This window comes from Centruroides vittatus, unplaced genomic scaffold (genome assembly GCF_030686945.1).
Source record: "Centruroides vittatus isolate TY-2023 unplaced genomic scaffold, ASM3068694v2 scaffold_3315, whole genome shotgun sequence".
Lineage (NCBI taxonomy): Eukaryota > Metazoa > Arthropoda > Arachnida > Scorpiones > Buthidae > Centruroides > Centruroides vittatus.
The window spans coordinates 1,560,252-1,583,882 of NW_027122703.1; the positions used below are offsets into that span (position 1 = coordinate 1,560,252).

Here is a 23,631-nt window from a genome sequence, read left to right on the forward strand (position 1 = left end):
TCCAAACTAAATTAGTTTTATCTGCTAGATTAGAAAAATAAATATGTAAATTTGTACTTTGTTATTATGTAGTGAAAGTTTTTTATTCTGGCATTAAAGGACCAGTATGGTGCCAAATTATCAGTGAAAACATGAAAAAGAAAAATGTGTGATTATAAAAAATTAAGTGATGCCAGGAAGCATATTTTGTTTTTTCTTGACATGCTCTTTCTTGGGGAGGACCATTAGGAAAACTCGGCAAGATGGCCACTTCTCATTTGTATTGTCCTTTTTTTTTTGTTTTAATTATAATTTACTTTTAGAATTCTGTTCTATTTGTTTCACCACAAACTCTAACACTTTTTTTTACCCAACACTAGATGTTTTTAAATATGTCTCTGAATGGCTCAAAAACAGGCTTTTATACTCCATGTTGTGGTGTCATTGTCTCATTTGTCTATGAACATCTTTTCAGTGACCTTTAATACAATATATGGATACTACAAGCAAATGATATCTAATTCCATGAAAAACATTATCTAGATTTCATACACAAATCATATATATATAGAATGTATATGTTACTGTGAAAGACTGAAATCCTGCAAATGTCATTTATATATTAAATTCAAACTCCCTGGCTTTTCTTTAGGATGGAGAGAGAAAAATGAAAAAAAAAAAAGAAAGTTTACTGATGATGATGAAGTTCTGTGTTCTCCTTATGGATAACTTAAATTGAACTGTTTCTTTCCTTATATGGATCCTTTGTTGATACTAAACTTTTCAAATTTATCATATTTTTCTCATTCTTTCTGCCTGAATTATGATTTATTGTGTTTTTTTTCATAAACACTTTTTTGTTCACTCTTGTTTAAAAGATCAAATATGGACTTTAATTTGGTTCTGAATAGGGTTTCTCATTTCCCAGTCTTTTGCTAGTCCCGGGATTCCGGGATAAAAGTGAACTGTTTCCCGGAATCCCGGGAAATCCTGGGACAAAATTAATTATTTTTAAGATATACAAAATATCATGAAATCAAATGATATAATTATTTTTTATTTTTTTAAAGTAATTTAATACGTTCTGCAACCTCCAAAATCATATTAATAATGCTGTGTAAGATATATATTAAAAATTACCTTTGAATTACGTAGAAATTTTCACAAATAGAAAAAATTTATTAACTGCTGGAAACTGCATACAACAACAAAAAATGACTTTGAATTGAGTTGAAAATTTAAAAAAAAAAAATGAATTTAGATCAAACTTCTAAGTTAGAAGGTAATTTTTGTTTTTTCAAATAAAATATAATACAAAATATTGTAAATTTTTATAAGATTTTAAAAAGCAAAGATGGTCAATACTCCGATCACTCAATCTAATTCTTATTTTAGTAATGAAAAGTCTTGCTACCGAGAATGCCTTTTCTGATTCAATTGATGTGATTGGAATCGTGTTTTTCAGAGAAGACAAATATGTGTTTTTCAGCTGTATCCTGAATGATTTCTAGTTCGTTTTTGAGATTGTAGTACTTCTTTTGTTCCCTAGTATTCTTGATTTGTCTACCTCGACTACTTTAATAGAAACATCATAGCCCAATAATTCGGCAGTTCGTTTGTCTTTAATAATCAGGTTATGAAGAAAAACTTTATACTCACTGACTTCGTACTCGTTTGTATCCTTGCCGAATTTGCACAACTTGGCGTTACACAGTCACTGAAGCTACTGGGCATGGTTAAAAATTAAGACAGCATAAGCACAATTATTCCAGATATTACTGGTAAAGAATCTTGAGAGTCCTGCTACAAATAAGCTACGTATTGATTATTGACCATTTGTGATATGCAATAATGAGCAAAAATTTAAAAAAAAACTAATAAGTAGGTTTAAAATTAATAAATACAAATGTATTCTGACGGTTTATGAGTTAATTATACTTTCTATTTGCAAAATTTCCTCAACCTTAACGTAAAATAAGAAAAAAGTGATTTTTAAGAAATTTGCAGGATTTTCCGGGATAAGAAAAATTTCCCAGGCTATTTCCTGGGTTAAAAAAACAACCGAGATCCCGGAATCCCATTTGAGAAACCTTAGTTCTGAATATATAACTCTGTTAATTTCATCTTTTCCAAACTTTATACAAGGATAAAGTTTTAAAACAGTTGCTATGTATATAAAGGATGGGGCTAATTAAACAAAATAAGAATTGATAAGCTTTTTTTATAAGAAATTTCAAATTGAAAATACTTATGTACATATCCTCATGTTCATAATCAAAAAGAGTGAGCAGCATGCAAAAATGACTACAATCCTACAAATAATCCATTCAGCAACTTTCTCCACATCTTCCTGTCCAGATATACCTCTTGCTTCATGCCTCTTCTAGCAGACTCTTATATTCTCTTTGAGTCAACTCTTTAAATTTCTTTCATGTACTCATCCACTTGTTACAACCAAGACTTCCCCCTATCATGCTTTCCATCCACTCTTCCCATGTATACTCTAAATTAAACATTAATTAATATACTGAAATTAGTTTAAGACCATGTAATAATCTGTATAGTGTGATATTTTCTTTATTGACTTAAATTCTCTGTTGTCTGTTTGTCTGTCTTTCCTTAATCTTGAGAACAGAGTTAGGTAGATGAAAGTCAAGACCAGATATGGAAATCTTAGGGGCAAGAGGCTCTGATTAACTATATACGAACTTCCAATGCAAATTGGAAGTCATATTATTTCAATTCAGAAATTTTCTCCTGAAAGATGTTAGATGACTGGCATGACTATTGTTAAAGAAAAGTATGATGTACTGTACAGGGACAAGCCACTACTGATTTGCAGTGGAGAGCATATATTTTAATTTAAATAAATTAAAAATATGATTAAAAATTGCAGCCTGGCATTGTGACGTCACAATAAATAATTAAAATATCTTTAAAACATAGATTTTTTTATGTAAGTAAATATTCTCAATGATATTTTCATATTAGAAAATTTATATACAGTAGTAAAATCCTGTTTTAAAGTAAACAGAAAAAGTTAATCAAATTTATGCTCTCAACTTTATACTGTTTTGCAAAACTAAAATAAAAAAAAAAAAAACTGGGAGGAAGTAACTTGTATCAGAACAGAGTTAAACTTATGATTCAATTTTCAAAGAGCAAGAATGAAGTAAAAATTTAACTACAGTATTTAAATGTATACTAGGACAAATCGTATTACTAGGACTTACTATACCAGTGTCCAAGTCCTGCACAATGAGGAAACATGTTCCTAACCATCCAGCTGACCCCCATGTGGGTCTGAGAAAAAGGCTCTTTTGGTGACCACTGGCAAAAATAATTTTAAAAAATCAATCATTGCTGGTTAAATATATTGAAACTATTTTCTGGCTAGATTTTATTTTAAATATGCTACAAAATTAACTTGCAAAATAAAAAGTTTATTAAAAATATATTAAAACTTTTCAACTGTATTATTCACCAAATGAGAGATCCAGAACAAAAATTGGATGAGAAACCAGAAATGAAATAAATGATTGTTTGTAAAAGAAATATTTAAATTATTAGTACAGTACTCTGATTCAAGTGATAGAATGATGACCAAGACCATATAGGTATCAGTCTGCCTACTACTATAGCAGACCCAAGTGGGCCAGAAAATTTTACTGGCAAACCTAAGTAATGGTAAGAGATAGACAACCACGATGAAAGAAGAAAGACTAACTTGGGCCTAACAGGGGGCTCAAGAGCATATTTTTTTTAAGTAAATTCCTTTCTTTGCAAGGATCTATTGGAGGAGAGAAAACCTTAAAATATAAAGTTTGGCTGGTTAGGTCCAACCAAGTGGAGAAATATGGTTAGTGTGCTGTCTCTCCATGGGGATTTTGTTTTTAACTCTACCCACAGGGCAGAGAGTTAAAAAAGGCACTAAGAGGGCTCTTTTAGCAAGCCCATTATGGGTTTGGCCCAGTCCACAATGGAGCAGCTGTTTAATGAGGGACGGAGCCTGACATATCTGAATGGACCACCACCGGAAAAATTCCTGGGACTTTTTTGACCCGTTCAGATTCGATCCCAGATCTCCCAGAGAGTTAGGCCACCACCTCGGCCATTCAGCCATTTCTCTCGGTGGAGATGGACCCAACATATTGGGTCTACCCTCACCATTCAACTACCCTCATTACAGGCCTGACCAAACTTGTGATGTGTATGGAAAAGGCTCTCTCAATGTTTTCAGGATGTAGTGTTGTCACTAGGCCGGTTTTCAAATTCATGGTCCGGATTAATTATTAATTTGTTCAGTTTTTGTAGAAATTGTGAAATTATGATGAAACAAAATAAATGTATAAAAATATTTGCAAGTATTTTATTTTAATGGTTAAACAGTTATCATTCATTTTACTTTTAGTACCTGAATGCTTATTGGTTAACGTCTAACTCATTCTTGATCCTTGGGTGAATATAGACATAAGTGACCAGAGCCACCCAGATGGTAACGAGGGCTTGGGACAAAATACATATTCAAGATCAGCACATCGGCTCCATTTCTTATTCTGAGAAATACCATAATTATATAGATGACAAGAAATTCATAAAAACTAAAAGAATGCATGATCGATACAAAACGAAATTATCGGAGTCAGTCTGCTGTTTCATTATAACAAGTGAACATGCTGCGATAATAATGAAAACAATAATTTTTTTATGACGAAAGAAATCATTATCTTTCTAATATTAACGAAGTTTTCTGATTAGCATAATTTTTAGTACTTCTTACGTATATCATTGTAATATTAAGACTAGTCGGAACACTGAGTTTAATGAATGAAAACTTTCAATGTAAATAATTTGTAATACGTTGAAGTGTTCATTCTAACCAGCAATAAATAGCGTTTTTCTGATTGAATAATGCTTCCGGTTCTGTCGGACAGGATGCACCGCTGTTATCATTCTAAATAGCAATAAATAGAAATGAAATTAGGATGTGAATTAACACACAAGTATTTCCATAATATGTGCAGAATATAACGAAGTTTTCAGTTGAAATGTGTTGAAAGTGATTAAGAATCATGATTGAATCTTAGAAGCAGTAGCAAATAAAAGTAAAGAACATATGCATTTATTAAGGGGGGCTAAACATACGGAGAAGCTTTTACAACCAACACTAAGACAGGATGCAATTGCTACTATTTTTTCCAATGTTCTTAAATAACTAAGACTCCTGCATCCTTCCAAACAGCTGCTGCATTTACTACTGTTAAAAACATTTCTCAGCATGTACATGATAAAAAAAAATTGTTAGAATACAGGTATACCTCGAGTTACGTCGTTTGTCAAAAAAGTAGGCCTATATGAAAAAATAAAAATCAAGTTTAAGTCATTTTATTCGACTTTACATCCGTTCGCCACAAATATTTTAGTCGTAATATCACTAGAAAAGCGTTAAAAGCACATAAAACCATATTAAAATATGTACATTTGCGGTAAATGTTAATATAATCATAAATCCTAGAGAACGAAACACGAAAACATTGTGTTTCTGTGTTGTCTTATTTAGCGGTCTTGTTAAGTGCTCATTATTGGCGTTTTCCGCCGTAGTTTCGACTTACGTCGTAACTACACAAGTAACAAGTGAACCAAAGTCGCCTCACCTGGAACCAATTACCAATGTAAGGCGAGGTATACCTGTATTTGATGATATTGTAACAGATAGCAACTTGGCCTTAATCACTTTAGGATGTGAAGATCATTACGGACAATTAGTTTCACACATTATTTAGTTTATCTAACCACAAGAATTCATTTTTTCACAAGAGAAGTTAATAAGTCCATAAGTAGCACCGTCAGTAAAAATGCCAGGAAACTATCTAAATTGTAAGTAACTAATAGAATAAACTTTTATCTATTGAGGAACTTTAATTTTCATTAATGATTTCAGCTTATTTCACAAATCATCATCAGATGGATCAACATTTTAATATCAAAGAAAATTAAAAATATGAAGATTTACAATATATCAGGTCAGTCCATAAGTCCACGCGCATTTTTATGACCTTAAGAAAAATCTTGTTTGCTGTTAAAAATGTCAGTCTGATGTGATAATTTTTACACCGAAGTGTTAAATTGGATCTCGTTCATATAATACTGTTCAGAATTGTGAACATTTCAGTTGTTTATTTTCGTTAAAATGGAAGTAACCGACGAATATAAAAAACACGTTTTATACTTTTTATTTTTAAGTGGTGAGAATGCTACAAATGCAGCCAAAAAATAAATACTGTACATAATCAAATCGTAATTAGTGCAAGGACTGCGCGGAAGTGGTTTGAAAGATTTAGAAACAACGATTTTAGTGTGGAGGATGAGGTTCGTACTGGAAGACCCGTCGACTTCGATGACGATGCTCTCTCTGCACTAGTTGAAGCAGAACCATCTTTAACAGTTGATTAAATTGCGGAACGTTTAAATTCATCCCACGGAACCGTTCATAAACACCTACGACAAATCGGAAAAGTTCCAAAGCTAGGAAAATGGATACCGCACGAACTGTCAATAGCTAACCGACAACAACGTGTAAACGTTTGCACTCCTCTTTTATCCCGTATTGCTTTAGAACCTTTTCTTGGTAAGCCGGTTACCGGAGACGAAAAATGGATCCTCTATAATAATGTGACGAGAAAAAAACAGCGGATGGATGGCGACGAGCAGCCAAAACCGACTGCAAAAGGTGGTTGCATCCAAAAAATATTCTTTTGTCTGTTTGGTGGGATATGTCGGGTGTAATTCACTTTGAGCCGTTAGAACCTAATCAAACAATTACAGCTGAAATGTATTGTGAGCAATTAGGGCGTTTAAATGAAAAATTGAAAAAAAAATCGACCGTGGTTAGAGAACAGAAAGCGGGTTCTCTCGCAGCGTAACGATGCCAGACCACACGCTGCAAAAATAACTGTACAGAAACTCGAAAGCTACAACTGGGAAATTTTACCTCATCCACCGTATTTGCCAGATATTGTTCCCAGCGATTATCATCTTTTTTGCAGTTTGCAGAATTTTTTAAGAGGGAAAACTTTTGAGGACGAGAACGATGTAAAAAAGGCTATTTCTGAATATTTTGATTCAAAATCGAAATTATTTTACGAAGACGGGACTAAAAAGCTACCATCGAGATGGCAAGAAATTGTACAAAATAATGGTGAATGCATTATAGATTGAAATAAAATTTAATTAAAAATTTTTGCTGCTTTTTTTGTTGATAAAAATACGCACGAACTTATGGACTGACCTGATAGAATAACTTACAACATTATTATACAGTCAAACTTATCTATAACGAAACCCCAAGGGACCGAACAACTCTTCCGTAATAGACAGGTTTTCACTATATACAGGTTGGTTACTATAGGTATCACTGGCGTGTAGTCCACGGAAGTTGTGGAAGCACCGCTTCCCTTGTATTTTCTGAAATATAAATACATATTGTGCGATTATTTTCATATTTTAACGTATTTTGAATTACTTAAAATTAATATTTTATTTTAACCGCATTATGTATTTTATTACAAATTTCTATATATGTGAAAAACAATGATAAGATTGCTATTGTACAGGGTTAACAAGAAATAATTTTCCCACTTCAGAGAGCTCTGGAATGCGTTCTACTGCTCGAAATAAGACAAAATTTTGACTACAAATAATTCGAATGATGCACTTGACATTTCTTAAATAAATAAATAAATAAAAATAGTACAAAAATTCGTCAATAGTTGGCCCTGGAGCACACAGTGATATTGAATGTGTGTGCACATATAAATGTTGAATATGTAGCACTAAACTGCTCAATATGTCTTCCTTCATTTTGAACAATATGCTCTAATCGCAAAACCATATTTTCTACAGCTGAACGCAATGAATCTGCCGGAATATCCAGAACATGGCGCTGAATGCTGTCCTTCAGATCTAGCACAGATGCAGGTCTTCTACGGTTGACGTTGTGAGCTCTGAAGTGGGAAACTTGTTTCTCGCTAACCCTGTATATTAGTGGCCAGATGCTGAGTGGTCAAGGTGGCAGTCTACCGCTCTGGGGGACCCGGGATCCAATCCAGACGGGTCAAATAATCCCCAAGAATTTTTCGGGGAGTGATCCGTCCGAATAACGTCGGGCCCCATCCCTCACCACTCGGTCGCCCCATGCCCTATTGTGGGCCATAATGGGCTTTAGCAAGCCCATTATGGGTTCGGCCAGGCCCTGCCAAGCACCAGGCCTTGCGCATTTTTAACCATAAAAGAGGCCCTCTTAGTGCCCACAGGGCAGAAAAAGTGTCCGGACTATATTGGCACGTCACTCTTAGACATAAAACATATTATAATATTATAATTATAATTAATGACGATGTGAACAAAGATGTACTTAAAGAATTATATGATTTAATATCATTAACTCGTTTATTTTTAAAGAATTTTTATAATTTTTTGAAATACAGTAGAGCGTCGTTAATTGGAACGTCGGTAATTGAAATGGCCGGAAATTGGAACGATTTTCAGTCGGACTGTGTCGTGCTGAATCAGAGTCGGTAGATTAACCGACTCTGATTCAGCACGACACGTTAATCTACCGACTCTGGCTGAATCGAACGTTTTTGATACTAGATTTACTTCTGAAGTATAATTTTCATGTTTTTTATATTCTTCAATATATTTATTTTGTTTGTACAAAATGCAGAAATAATTTTTAACGATACGATAGCCTCGATTATTATTATAAAAATTTTCGTTAGGCTTAAAATCGACGAAAATTCAACACAAGCGACACGCAACGGAGAAAAATTCAACAGGAAGCGATACGCAACGGAGAAAAATTTGAACATCGGACAGGTTAATATATTTTTTCGTACAAAGTCGGAAATTGGAACAAATGACTAATTTGAACAACCCCAGTCCCCAATTGACGCCAATTTTCGACGCTCTACTGTAATTGTTTTAACATTATAATAATAACCGACCTCATTGTTTTTAATATTTATTTAGTATTAAATCTTGTTAAATTTAGATCCTTCATATACAAGTAAGAAGACATTATCATAGTACAGCCGTCCTATTAAATTCTGTTTAGCTTAATAATGTTAACAAAATTTTTACATACAGTCTTTTTCTCTTCCGGTGAAGAGAAACAATACTTTTCTCGCCTCTGAAAGGACACAAAATTATATTTTCCTATATGTATTTCTTTTATTGACAGTTTTGGCAGCCATCTTTCTGACGTATAAATTAATAAGCAGCAATCCCAATATTCTTTGCGTAATATTATTTTCCTCCAATAAGAAAAAATAATTTATTGATGCGAGTTGCAGCATGCACAATGCGTTTTTTTAAAATCGGAAGTGATGAATGTGGTGTGTTTTTCGAGGAACACAGGCACTAACGGATACACATTTGAAATACACAGAATTCACACACGTGCGTAACTTACACTTACATTTGGATAGCTGCTTTCTATTAATGCAAAAATACGTTTCTAATGTTATTGATGCCATTATATATATATATATATATATATATATATATATATATATAAAACACGTTTTCCAATTTTGGACCACTTGTAAGTAAAAATGGTTTACTTACAAGTGATCCTTCCCAACACATACGCTCAGACATCCAAACATACACCTAAACATACTCGGAATTTCTGTTTTCTTTGACTTTTTGACTTCAGGGGGTCTCAAAACGTCGAGAAATGTAGTTTCTGAGTTGTAATTAAAAAAATAACGACTTAACCTATTCACATAACAATTTTATACCCCTTCAATTAGATTTTATTTTATTATTTGATTTAAAATTATTCAAAAAAGAAAACTTATTGCAGAATTTTTATTTCAATATTGCAATCTTCAGATCAGCCTAATTAAATGTCTATCCTTTATTCTCGTTTTCTCTTGGACTTTGGCTCGACTAATTCCGAATCCATTGGGCATTCTTCACCATTTCTATCAACCTGTTGACAAGCTCGAACTGATCTTAATGTTTCGTTTACGCTTCTCCCTACGTCCATATCGTTGATAATAGATTGACGAATTCTTCCTCTATCGTCTATGACGAATAGAGCTCTATAAACGATCCCTTCGGCTTCGTTTAACACCCCAAATTTTCTGGCAATACGACAGTTTTTGTCAGCCAATAGGGGAAAGTCTACTTGTCCCACTCCTCCGTGTTCTCTATCGGTGCATAACCAGGCGCAATGACATAGATAACTATCGGTGGAACATGCCACTACTTCGCAATTCATGCATTTAAATTCGGGTAATCTTTCGTTGAAAGCGATGATCTCCGTTGGACAAACGTAAGAGAAGTCCATGGGATAGAAGATGAGAACCAAATATCTTCCTTTATAATCTGAAAGGCTGATTTCCTTTACTCTTCCATTGATTACGGCAGTTCCACAAAAATCTGGAGCAGATTGGTCCAGATTTGAACGAGTTCTCTTTGCACCGCTTCGCTTTACTTTCTTACCCGCCATCTTGATTGTTATTTCGATTGTTGTTATTGTTGATTTTAACAATGTTAAATATAACTTATTTCATAATAATCGAGAATATTAAAGCCAAATTGTGCTACATCTTCTCCTACTCACCATCTACATTTTAGGCCCTTTGAAGCCGCAATTAAGGCCTTTAGACACCTTAGAATTTTTTAATATCTGTGTGTAAACCGATGATTTCTCCCTGTTACAGATGCATTGTAAATTATTCTAAAATGAATTTTATTTTCTATCAATTTATATGTGCAGTATCAACCGAAACAGCTATTTTGAAATTAATATTGAAGAAAATAAAACCTGTTGAGGTTAAATTGTTAAAACTGATTAGGCTTGGTTAGTTCGTTAGGTCGTTGTAATTAGGTCGTTGTAGAAACGATCACGACTGTAGAAGATTTTGTAGAGGTTTTAGAGGAAGATGTCCTAGAAATAGACAATGTATTTGTACTTGAGGTTGTTGATTTTTCATGAATTTCCTACCTTTATGATAAAATTTGTATCTCAATAATTCCATTATAATAGTCAAAACACATGTATTTTAAGAAATTGATTGTAGAGTGCTTCTGAATATTACTGTGCGCTTCTGTACTGAACTTTCATCTTAGGGAGTGGAGTGTCGCTTGTACGCAATAGTGACAGATGTATCAGTACATCTGAATTGTCTTCTTTGCTGCTCTTTAATTAATTAACAGCAGTTCGGGAATCCGGACTTATCTCTCGGCGAATCCGGTGAACTGACGGCTCGAAGTTCTGCCACGGTCGATCAATAGAGCTTGCGGCCGAAGTTCAAACTAAATTTGTACGGCAAGCAGTACACGTTTGACGTTTGAATTTCAAGCAAAACACGTTGCGCCACACGTTTACGTCGCGCACTGATTCATGGGATATTGTTGAAAATGCCGGAAACATTCAAACGCGACAACTTACCAGCGAAGGAAAATAAACAAATTAAACTGTTTCTAGAAATTTACAAACGAATTATGCTGTTGATAGTTAAAGATGCCGTAAAAGAACAAACCTACTTCTACTGTTACGGTAAGCTATTATGAACACAAATATATAAAAATTCTATAGGCACTTCATATCACTTGTAAAAAAATTTAATAATTAAATAATTTCTGAATTAAAATCGTCTGTTTTTTTACAATGTTATTCATAAATGCTTAAATAAACATTATTTTAATAAAATATGTCATAATTTTAGAAAAATGCAGACGTTTAAGCAGAACTTCTACTCGCCATGCTCAACGTTCCAAACGCCATGGTCAAACTTCTAGACTTACGAGATGGCGGCGCTCGACGTTCACATTTTAGAGATGAAAAATTCGGTCGCAACCTCTCTACTGTGAACAGCAGAAGAGGGATTTAGACCCGAAATTCATACTAAAACAATAGTTTAGTTTCAAGTGATTAATTTTGCCATGCTGTTTTAAAACATATCCTGTATGATAAGTCCTACATTTGTCGAGTTGTGAGATTTAAGAAGTACAACAATTGAATAAGACAAGAAGATTCCATCACAAAACGTATTTTTATTTTATCAAAGATTATTTAATTAAAACGATCATTTTCTACAATCATCTATTATAAATTTTTATTGCATTTTAAGATTGATTTTACATAAAAAATTTATACATTTCTTAATTACAATTTAGATGAAATTAAGACAATAGGAATATTTTTGAAAGCTACTTCATTGATCTTTAATTTAGAAAGTTTTATTTTTTGCTGGATATTTCGAAGTTCGTAACAATAGAACGATCACATATCTTTTCATTGCTTAATTATCTGAGATATTAAACAAAATTATTAACCGAATCAATAGCGTATTGCAATGAGTGGGTACTTCAGCAATAATTTTTTGAAATTTATTCAACATCTTTAATGATTAAAAAACCAATAAATGCGTTTATGAAAAAACAAAATCTTTGGCTTAATTTTTATATTAACGAATTATGTTATTGATTTTTTCAGAATTTTTTGACGTTTTTGTTTTTTAGGAATGCAGATTAAGCCGATTACGATTAAAAAAAGCAGAGATCAATTATAGAATAAATGAATATTATTAGCGTATGTTTTTAATAAGATTTAAAAAATAATTTATTAAAAATTATCACCGTGATACTGGTACTGTACAGTACATAGGAATATAGTAGTGATACAGAAAATTAATTAGGTATATAAAATGACTATGGCTAAAATAGATACTTTTTTAAAATTCTTAACGTTGTATCCATACCAAATTCCAAAAAACTTGATAATGTTCTCCTCCAATGCAAAAACGGTAAACAGTTTCTGGCCTCAATGTTCTGACCTTTCTAAATATAAAAATGCTGGATTCTACCTGCTAATCTGATATCTATTGGAATAGTGTGTTTTCTCTTACTGCATAGAGTTTATATACAGAATTGGTGCTCTTTAATTAAATAAAAAATTACTATTTTTGATAACCAGTAAATATTTAATAAGTGTAAAAACTACATTATCATCAATGTATAGACAGGAATAACGGTTAGATTTGACGTGAATATTTATCCTCTTGAATGACTAAATAAACTTCGTCCGGTGTCTTGAAATGGTGAATAACGACACTTCTGATGTTGTCGTAAAATAACGACGCGGATAAACGACGTTATAACTAACGACGTGTTTCCTGGATTATTCGAACGTCGTTATACCGGGGTCTTTTTATTTAATACCTCACTAACTCCACATTTTGTTTTCAACTTATTTTCAAACTACGACAGGTGGGACTGAGAACAGCAGCTCAGTACACAAACCGCGTACAACGCGGGTTAACTCACCCGAATTTTACCTTTAATTAGAATTAATTTATATAAGATTCAAAATTACTTAACTGACCAGTAAAGAAAATACACAATACATTTTTTCTATTCAACAAAGGCATAATCATGCTTATCAAGCTGCCTTTGTTCAATTCGTTCTGATTGTCCAAAAGTAAAACAGTCATTACTTCAGTTCCTGGTATTGATTGTTTGAACATAACTTTGAAAATTTCTATTTCAAAAGCATACCAGTTTTTCAGAACTCAACTGAGGCTGGCTTTAGTGGCTTAATCAACGAATATACAAACATTAATCTGTAAAGGTATAAAAATTGAAAAGTTATGGGACGTGTGTCCCCTCCATTGCTTTGTCGAATTATTCAAAAAGAAAAAAAAAACTCTACAAAATAAGGTATAATCATGCATCTATGGTAACCAAATAAAACATTTAATGCCATTAGTTATGTTGGTTAATTATACCATTACACAGACATATAGATCTACTATTAATTGTCGAAATGCATATTTTTCAAAATAATGGCCGCCTTATACAGGTGACTATTCTTGGAAGGTGGCAGTTATTAAATGTGCCGCTATGTAAATATATATTAAATCATTTGTTTATGTAATACTTTTCTCACTGTATTATAGAATTTTTATTTATTACGCTCGTTTCAATCTTGAATGACTTAAAAATCTTCATTAATTTACATAATTGTTCATTTACGAAGCTAATGTTTCATGTAATTACATATTTTCAATTTCTCATAATGTTATTCTTCATGACTTTGACTATTACTTCCGTGAACTTGTATGAACAAGTAAACCAGGAAAAAATAGGAATATTCATTCTTTTATTATTTATAAATAACGTAAAGTTTTTATTAAAAATACAAAACAACTTTTGTCTTTACGTGGCACCATTATTTTATGAATCCACGAGCCGTCTCTAAATGCAGTTACTTTTAAAAACTTTCTATAGCTTCTTTTTTTTTAACTCTTTCCGCCCTGTGGGCACTAAGAGGGCCTCTTTTAGTAGGCCCATTATGGGTTCGGCCAGGCCCACAATGGGGCGGCCGGGTGGTGAGGGACGGGCCCGACATATCCGAACGGACCATCCCCCGGAAAATTCCTGGGGATTATTCGACCCGTTCGGATTCGATCCCGGGTCCCCCAGAGCGGTAGGCTGCCACCTTTACCGCTCGGCCATCCGGCCGTCTCTATAGCTTCTAGAAAAGTAATCGAGAATGTAAATATATTTTTACCTAACAATCCTTACTTCCTCAGCAGATTTACCAACAATAATACACAAACACCTAATTACTTGCTGAGCTTGCTGATATCTTTATTTTCAAACGTTTTCAACCTAGTTATTATAGGTCATCCTCAGGAAGCGGCCGATGGCCGAGCGGTCAAGGTTAGCAGCCTGCCGCCCTGGGGGACCCGGATCGAATCCGGACGGGTCGAAAAATCCCCAGGAATTTTTCGGGGGGTGGTCCGTCCGGATATGTCGGTCCCCGTCCCTCACCACCCGGCCGCCCCATTGTGGGCCTGGCCGAACCCATAATGGGCTTGCTATAAGAGGCCCTCTTAGTGCCCACTGGGCGGAAAGAGTTACAAAATAAAAAAAAAGTCATCCTCAGGAAAAATTTATTCCATTTTCACATTCGAATATATAGCCTTCGAATGCTCGTGATATTACAACGTTTCGAATTTTCAAAAATTTTAACGGTTTAAATAATAACAAATTAAACCAACTACAAACACATTAAAAACATTACTAATTAACAAACATAAATAAATAAATAAATAAATATTGTATCAAAAGTAGATTAAACTAGTTAAAGCTGCCATGTCCTTTCTACGGGTTTTTTAATCCCATTTCTTTTTCTATTACGTATTTCCATGCTGTTGGAAGATTATTTGCGTCTTTTGCATTTAAACATTTGTTTTCCACCTTACTCTTATATATTTCTACTTTTTCCATCCCTAATGCAATCGTCGGGGAATGGACTGCCTTTACTATTCTCGCTTCATTCCATTTTACGTTCGCTCCTTCCTCTTGTCCCATGATCGCCAAAATGATGTTATTGTGCCCTTTTTTTACATCATATTTGTGTTCTTTTATACGTGTTGCCAAATTACGTCTAGTTACTCCAATATATTCTTTTGTTAACGCTAATTGCTCGTTCTCAAATGGAATCTTATAAACCCCCGCCTTATCCTGCATTCTCATTGCGTCCTTATCATTTCTAAGTAATCTGTATATGCTTGGTGCTCTTTTATAAATCATTTTTGTGCCTTTATATCTACATAACTCTTCTATCACTCCTTCCATTTTTCTGTCGTACGTGAACTTGCTGATCCGATCCTCTTTATTAAATCCTCTGTGTCTATGCTGTTTGTAACTCTTAAGTAACCCTTCTATTACGTTCACTTTATAACCTAACTGTTTTGCCACTTTTTTAATTCTGTCAATCTCCTTAATTTGATCTCGTACATCTGTGCAATATACGTACGCCCTTTTAATAAGCGCTTTAAACGCTGCCATCTACTTTAATCTACTTTTGATACAATATTATTTATTTATTTATTTATTTTATGTTTGTTAATTAGTAATGTTTTTAATGTGTTTGTAGTTGGTTTAATTTGTTATTATTTAAACCGTTAAAATTTTTGAAAATTCGAAACGTTGTAATGTCACGAGCATTCGAAGGCTATATATTCGAATGTGAAAATGGAATAAATTATTCCTGAGGATGACCTATAATAACTAGGTTCAAAACGTTTGAAAATAAAGATATCAGCAAGCTCAGCAAGTAATTAGGTGTTTGTGTATTATTGTTTCACCTAACAATTGTTTGTACGAGTTAATTTATAAATCAATTTCCGTCTTTACATTATAAACGTTGTGTAAATTAATTGAATAATATTGTCAAACAAAATAGCTTCTAAACAATGAAGAGACAATGTAAATATTACAAAAATTCTACTTTTATTTATCTTTTTATTTTGTTTATTATACAGTCAATTATTTTCATAACCAAAACAATAAAAAGTAAATTTATTAATGCAGTTTATCTATATATATAAAAACGAATGTATGTCTGTGTGTGTGTGTGTGTGTGTGTTGTCCTTCATGCATTACCACACCATTTATCCGATTGCCATGAAACTTTGGGAAGTTGTTTAATACATTCCCGCGAAGGTTTGTGGCATATGTGAAGATCACCATTTCCCCCCTTTCAATAATATATTTATATATGGATTAAGGCTTTTATGTCCAACAGATGGCGCTAACTTCAGACGACCTAAGTTTGCTTTTCTGTAAGGCATTATGCTTTTCTGTGAGAATGGACTAAGCAGATCATTTTCTACCTATCTATATAAATAAAATACAACGTTTGTTTGTTCCTACCAGATTCCTTTGAAATTTTGACACAACGTTGCATTCGAATATGCACGTGTTTTTATATAATATACATGTCGAAATTCCCCCACTGGGGGGGAGATGGACAGGATTATGGCTTACCGTGCAAAGAACTCAGCTTCTATTTATACTATTTTACATGCGGTTTTTTGCGTTTTTAATTGCGTTTTAATAGGTGACGTCAACAGAATATACACTAAAAAGGGATTTTTCGATATTCCCCAGCGGGGAAAGAGACAGGATTAAGGCTTACTGTGAAGAACTCGGCTTCTATTTATACTATTTTACATGCGGTTTTTTGAGTTTTTAATTGCGTTTTAATAGGTGACGTCAACAGAATATACACTAAAAAGAGATTTTTTGAAATTCCCCCCACGGGGGAAGTGTTACACATTTATAATAGATACATTTTGAGCCACAACAACGCGTGGCCGGGTCAGCTAGTAGTTAATAAACTTAACATTGCATACAATTAGTTTGTCATACATCGGTATGTCGTCATCTGTTACTCGAGCGCGTCCACAATCGGTGCGTCTTTATCCCTTAGTCACAATTGGTATGTCCATAATCGTTGTGTCATTATACGTTAGTCAATTCATAGATGTCACGTTTTGAGCCAGGATGTCTCTCAGATTGGTGCAAAATACATTTAGTATGGCCGGTATCATGTCAGTCCAGCAGATATAAGTCACAATCGGTGTAAGAAGTGTCATAAGTTGGATTTTTTAAAATGATGATTGCCGAAATGCAGAATTTTATAAATTTTGAAATAATCACGGATAAATTTAAAAAAAAACAAAAAAAAAAAAAAACGAATGAACACGACAAACAACACACACAAACAGAAAACAACAACGATGATGATGATATTTACAATGAACTACGTACAAGCAGATCGAGTCTGCAAATTCGAACTTCTCCACAGGGACGGAGTTCTGTCATGGAATTGTAACAATTAATTAATTTCGGAATAGTTGGTAAAGATATATTACAATTAATAAGCCAAAGATACATACCAAAAGAAGAATCTGAAAAGTTTCTTCAATCTAGAGAATTTTCCCCTCTTTGGTGCATGTTCCTTTGATTGACTGGCATGCACATCGGATGTCATATCCTCGGCTACTCTGTTGTATCAAAATGAAAAATTCAAATTAATCGAAAACTATTAAAATATTAATTTTAATAGTTTTCGATTTTAAGTTTAATATTAAAATATTATTAAAATATTAATTTTAATAATAAGTAATAATCTTTGTTTTTCTGTAATATACTATTAAAAGTATTTTATTCTATAATATAGGAAATGATATAAAAATACGTATTTAAAAAAAAAAAACATAAAAATCTTACCTGTCGAGACAATGGCTAACCGCTTCCAGCTCGACTTTCTGACGATGATTCTCGCATTCGCTTTTATCCACTCGTTGCCAATGAGAATCGGGGTAGCCGAAACAATCTTCGGGAAGATCGAGAACAATATCCGAATAGTTTGTTTGTTGGTAACTTTGCAAGTCACAACCAAAGAAATCATTCCGATCATCATTATCAGGATCAAACTGCTCCTCACTCAACAACTCTGGCTTTCTATAAACAATACAGAAAATGAGATAAAATATTACCTCTTACCTATTAAATGCGTATTAAATAAATACAAGACTCTTACCTGTCGAGACAATCGCCAATAACTTCCAGCTCAACTTTTTCATCACACGATACCTGAGGATTCTCGCATTCGTCGCAAAGAAAGCAAACATCAACTTGTTGCGAATTAGAATCGCCATAGCCGAAACAATCCTCGTCAAGATCGAGAACAATTTCCAAATAATTTGTTTCTTGATAATTTTCCAAGTCAAAACTGAAGAAATCATCCTCATAGTCCAGCTTTCCATCCACAAATCTCTCCATATCGAAATCTGAAAAACACGACGAGTCAATTATTTGTGTCTTAGGGTCATTCGCCATCTCTCATCGTCGAAAGTCGCCTCGCTGATGATCACGCGATATAAAATCAAATCAATCAAGCGTATATTTTTCATAATAACTTCTTTGGATATTTAGCACAAAGAGTATAAAGAAACGGTCGGAGAGAGAAAAATATCACACAACTGATCAACAATCTAAATCACCCTCAGCAGAACAATTCAAAATATATCAGACCTTTTTGTCTGTTGAGATTCGTTTAATTTTGGAAAACGTTTTCAACCTATTAAATAGGCCATCTTCAAAGGCCAATTTGCTTGGAACATCTTTACCGTTAAATATCGTTCCAAAATAGAATACGAGAATAACAACGTTTAAATATTTGAATATAAAGCAAAAATTAAGAAAAATTATGAATAACAGTAAAATACAAAATAAATAACTTAAAAAATATATTAAATAAAACGTGCCCAGCAAAAATTATGTGAGGCTCTGGATAGGTCCGAACCTCACTGAAATTTGCGTTAAAATCATTTCTTTTTAGAAAAAGATTATTTTTTTAGAGGAAAAAAAATAGAAGGTAGAAATAGTTTTTCTTAAAGAAAACGACGCAAACTTTTAAACAATAGAACAATGGGGAAACGTAGATCGTCTATCTCCGAGTGGGAATCGAATTAAACTTCGATTTTGACCTCTCCCGCGCCCCCGAAAGGTTTCGAATTGTCATCAGGTGACGAGAAGAGACCAATCGGAAAGCGGAATCGGAGGAAAACAGATAAAACCTGAGAATTCAAGGACGCGAGGGCTTCTTCTCCCGAAAGTTCCAAGTGACGGATCTATTGTTGTGTGTGTGTCTGGTGCCCATCTTCGTCTCCGTCTCCCGACCTCGGATCGACATCTTTCCATCAACGGAAGTCGACCGCATCGTCCTGGAGTCGCGGAGTCGTCGAGGGAACTGGCCATTCGCGACCTAGAGACACTCCTTCAAAATGAGACTATATTCGAAAGGAGAGGAAGACCCAGAGGCTGCTGCCGACCTAGAACTTCCAAGATCGCGGAAATCTTGTAAGCTTCTTTCGTGTCAAATAAACGGTTTCTTGTCTTGTAACCGTAGAGTCTGTCTCAGTGCCGATCGCCCACATACGACCCTTCGCGACCGCTTGACCTTCTTGACATAGTCGGCACCCAGTCGGCAACCTCACAATTATATAAACAAAATCTAACACCTTATCTTCGCTGAGAGAGTTTAATTTTAAACGAACGTTTTCGGCCTATTCTATAGGCCATCACCAGGCTAAAAAATGCTGGTAGCCGAAACCTTAGGATACAGGAAAAGCGCAATAACAGGAATGGTTAAAAGGTACGAGAAGAACGTAGCAAGAGGCTCTAAACAACGTCCCGCTAAGATCACTAAATTCACTTATAACAGATATGCCAAAAGCATTATGAAAGAAATTGCGAACCGCAATGAGACATCAATAATTCTGAAAAGAGCCCCGAACCTTTATAAGATTTTAAGGAATGACAAGGATAGCATTAGGAAGGAAGAAAAAGCGGGTGTGTATAGGATACCATACGAGAACGCACAGCTGGGAATTAAGAAAGATTATATCGGCGTTACGACAAGGAGTTTGAGTGTAAGACTCAAGGAGCACAAGTATAACATCAGAAAAAGCTCCAACGCCACGGTACTATCCCAAAGGGCTCAGACCGAAAGCTCGATAGTTAAATGGGATGAAGCGGACATTATAAAACCCGTGAGCTCCCCAACGTTGGCGAAGACCGCTGAGAAAATAGAGATTTACAAGAGCAAGCTGGAAGGGGCGTGTATAAATGCGAGGGACGCTGAGGGCCTTCCATCGGCCTGGAAGTATATGGTTAAAAACTCTGCAAGGAACTCTTAATTTACATGTTTATTTTATGGTTCTATGCTTGTGTTTAGAAGTTTTTCTGAGTTTATTTTTGATTTTTATTTTGTTTTTTATTTTATTTTGTTTTTAATTCTATACGATATTAGTTTATTATGTATCATCTTTTAATCCGTTGTTAATTTTTAAATTTAAATATTTGTATTAATCCGTTGTTAATTTAAAGTTTAAATATTTGTATTCGTTCTTATGGAACGATACTATTCGATTTTTTAGCCTGATGATGGCCTATAGAATAGGCCGAAAACGTTCGTTTAAAATTAAACTCTCTCAGCGAAGATAAGGTGTTAGATTTTGTTTAAAAAATATATATATTACTAGTTTCTAACAAACTTATCGAAGATATTTGTACGCTATATTACGGTCGTTTATTAATTAAGTAAAGAAAACCAACAATATAAGCAAACTGTATTAAAAATACAGCAACGAGCTACGTAACCTTCCCGGCAAAATAATTTAAAATTGTTATATCGCCATCTGTTATTACATTTTATTGAAAATACTTTTTATATTATTAATTAATTATTATTATAAAATGGCAAAAAAACTTAATTTTGAAGCTACAGATGAGTTTTGTATTAAAAGTGTTGTAGTTACGGCTAACAGAAATTTTAGCCGGTTGTAGATCCAAAGCGTCTTTGTTATCGACACTCGTGAGTTCGTACCCCAAAATTCGCTCTATACTGAGGTTTTCGAATCGTTTTTTCATTGCTTCGTTCTAGACCACGTCTCAGCACCAAGTGAAGGATTTTGTTCTACTTGTCCGTTTATATCCATTTTCTTATCACCTTAGTTTTGATCTCCCAGAAGTAGTAGCTATTCATTCTCTGTCAACGACCTATCCGGAAATTTATCCGTTACGATTATAAACGCTAATAACGAGTAAAATCATTAAATTCGATTCCACACGAGACCACGCACTCTCTTTTCACTCCGTCAACTTTTAGTCACCGATATTTAACAGAATCAATGCCCCTTATATAAAAGCTACCATGCCAAACTCCGTTTCTTAATATTTACTTTATCCTGTGGTATTAACAATAATTTTTAGATATTCACTCAATTAGTAAACGATTTAAAACTTGACATATAGGCTGAACACTTCTCTTGGTGAAAAGAATGAGTACTACTGTCGACACAGCGTATCTACGGGATTTCTCTCGTATGACAAGGCTGTTTTATTCTGTGGCCCGCGGTAGTATATTCTAGCTTTTTGAGAAATAGCATCATTGTTATATCAGCCATATTTAGTCTGTTTGTCACTGTTTCACTCTCAGTTCGCAGTGTACTGTTGCGTTGCATTAGCGAGGTTGAGGCAGAAGTTTTAAACGCGAAAACGTGTACGTCGGACGTTCAGCGCCACTTTCCTGTAAGCCTAGAAGTTTGACAATGGCGTTTGGAAAGTTAGTGGAACCATGCTCGATATTCCAAACGCTATTGTCAAACTTCTAGGCTTACAGGAAAGTGGCGCTGAACGTCCGACGTACACGTTTTCGCGTTGAAAACTTCGGCCTCAACCTCGCTATTATATTAACTAAAGTGTTTCGTTGTCGTATAAAATGTGGAAAAATTCATAAATAAATATTTTAAAAATGTGAACTCTAAATAATATACATTAAAATTAATTAAATATGGCATTTCTCTAATCGCATGCGTTAATTTATAATTGCTCTAGTGTCGTACGTTTGGAAGCGCCTCTAATGACCGTTTTCGTCATGTTTTCTGCTTTCACGTCCAGGTTCTTGTAGGTGAAGCATGAAACATAAGAAAACAAATGTATTTTCAAAACTGTCGGAATTTGTTTACGTACAAATTTCAAATATGTTTATATTTGAAATTTATGATCATGTAAACACAACATTTATATATATACAGTAAAGTAGAGAATGTTGTATTTTGCGTTAAATTAAGTTCTGCACGTGTGTGTAAAGGTAATGAAAAGAGATCGTGTCTGCAGTTTATGTTATACGATTTAAATGTTGTTTTTGATAATTAAATTTAAATATATTCACAATGAGTTATAACGCAGAACTAAAGTGCAGATTAGAAGAACTAGTAATAAAAAGTGCAGAAAGATTCCCACAAAATGATGCTGTTGTCTTTACTGATGAACAACATTCGGTTTCACTTACTTTTAGCAAATTGCTTGAAATATCTACAGCAATTTCGAAATTACTCATAAAGAACTGTGCTTCAAATCAAGTGATTATGTGCATAAACAAGCCATCAATTTTGACTCCATCTCTTATTTTAGGGTAAATATAGAAAAATATTTTTATATTATAAGTTTGTAGATATTGAGAATATATTTTATTATATTTTCAAAAATAAAAAAGAAATTACCATTATATATTTGATTGTTATGTATGTGAAAAGATATGTTGATTGTATAGGTGTTTGTAATTTTGTTAATTGCTTTGGTTATGCAAGATATTACATTTGTCATATAATTAGAACATTTCCAGAAGTTATTGTATACTTATGATTCCCTTTTTATTTGCTAAAGTTAATGTGTATTGGTCAAATCTTCGGACAAAATGCATAGTCCTTTTTTTTGAAAAGATTTCTCGGTTGAAGTTTACCTTGGTAGTCCCAATGACCGTGCTTTGGTTAGCTTAGGTTGGTTAGGTTAGGCTAATTACCTTTTTAGGTTAATGTTATCTTAGGGTAGCCAAGATGGCAATTTGTCTCTAATTCCAGCAAGGAAACAGTGGGACGCACGTTCTAACCTAACCTAACCTATTCTAATAATTTGGTTGCTAATAATTATGGTAATTTATTAGAATAGGTTAGGTTAGAACGTGCGTCCCACTGTTTCCTTGCTGGAATTAGAGACGAGCCGCCATCTTGGCTACCTAAGGTAACATTAATTAACATTAATCCATTTTTAGTAGACAGAAGCAGTGACGTAGCGAACGTAACTGGCGCCCGAGGCATGACACTTTATTGGCACCCCCTCTCCCCTCCAGAAACACATATAGTAATATAATATATAGAATTTACTCATAATAAGAATATAATACAAATAATAATAGAATGTAGTACCTACCTT

The 23,631-nt window shown here is 33.8% G+C and overlaps 3 protein-coding genes and 1 long non-coding RNA gene across 5 annotated transcripts in view; 1 reads left to right on the forward strand and 3 right to left on the reverse strand.

Annotated features, from left to right (window-relative positions):
• Positions 1-9,836: 9,836 nt before the first annotated feature.
• On the reverse strand, positions 9,837-10,498 carry LOC136988516 (peroxiredoxin 2-like). Its single transcript, XM_067286388.1, has one exon. The coding sequence runs from the start codon at positions 10,496-10,498 to the stop codon at positions 9,902-9,904; it is 597 nt and encodes a 198-aa protein (XP_067142489.1). The 3' UTR covers positions 9,837-9,901.
• A 4,664-nt stretch (positions 10,499-15,162) lies between these two features.
• LOC136988517 (uncharacterized) lies at positions 15,163-15,852 on the reverse strand. The gene has a single exon (XM_067286389.1). It carries the CDS (start codon positions 15,850-15,852, stop codon positions 15,163-15,165), a length of 690 nt encoding a protein of 229 aa, XP_067142490.1.
• A 1,768-nt stretch (positions 15,853-17,620) lies between these two features.
• On the reverse strand, positions 17,621-18,286 carry LOC136988578 (uncharacterized). The gene is made up of 3 exons (XR_010882776.1): positions 18,082-18,286; positions 17,748-17,855; positions 17,621-17,666 (listed from the first exon to the last, which is right to left on the reverse strand). It is a non-coding gene; the product is annotated as an uncharacterized lncRNA (long non-coding RNA).
• A 4,247-nt stretch (positions 18,287-22,533) lies between these two features.
• Aasdh (Aminoadipate-semialdehyde dehydrogenase) overlaps positions 22,534-23,631 on the forward strand; it is a 141,410-nt gene continuing 140,312 nt past the window's right edge. The window contains exon 1 of one of the 2 annotated variants that reach the window (XM_067286409.1): positions 22,534-22,834. In XM_067286409.1, the coding sequence (XP_067142510.1) occupies positions 22,593-22,834 (242 nt within the window). In that variant the 5' untranslated portion in view covers positions 22,534-22,592. The remainder of the gene's footprint in view (positions 22,835-23,631) is intronic. The other variant, XM_067286410.1, reaches the window with a different exon arrangement.

Coding starts and splice junctions, on each gene's coding strand:
- LOC136988516 (XM_067286388.1), bottom strand. CDS start 10,498: ATGGCGGGTAAGAAAGTAAAGCGAAGCGGTGCAAAGAGAACTCGTTCA.
- LOC136988517 (XM_067286389.1), bottom strand. CDS start 15,852: ATGGCAGCGTTTAAAGCGCTTATTAAAAGGGCGTACGTATATTGCACA.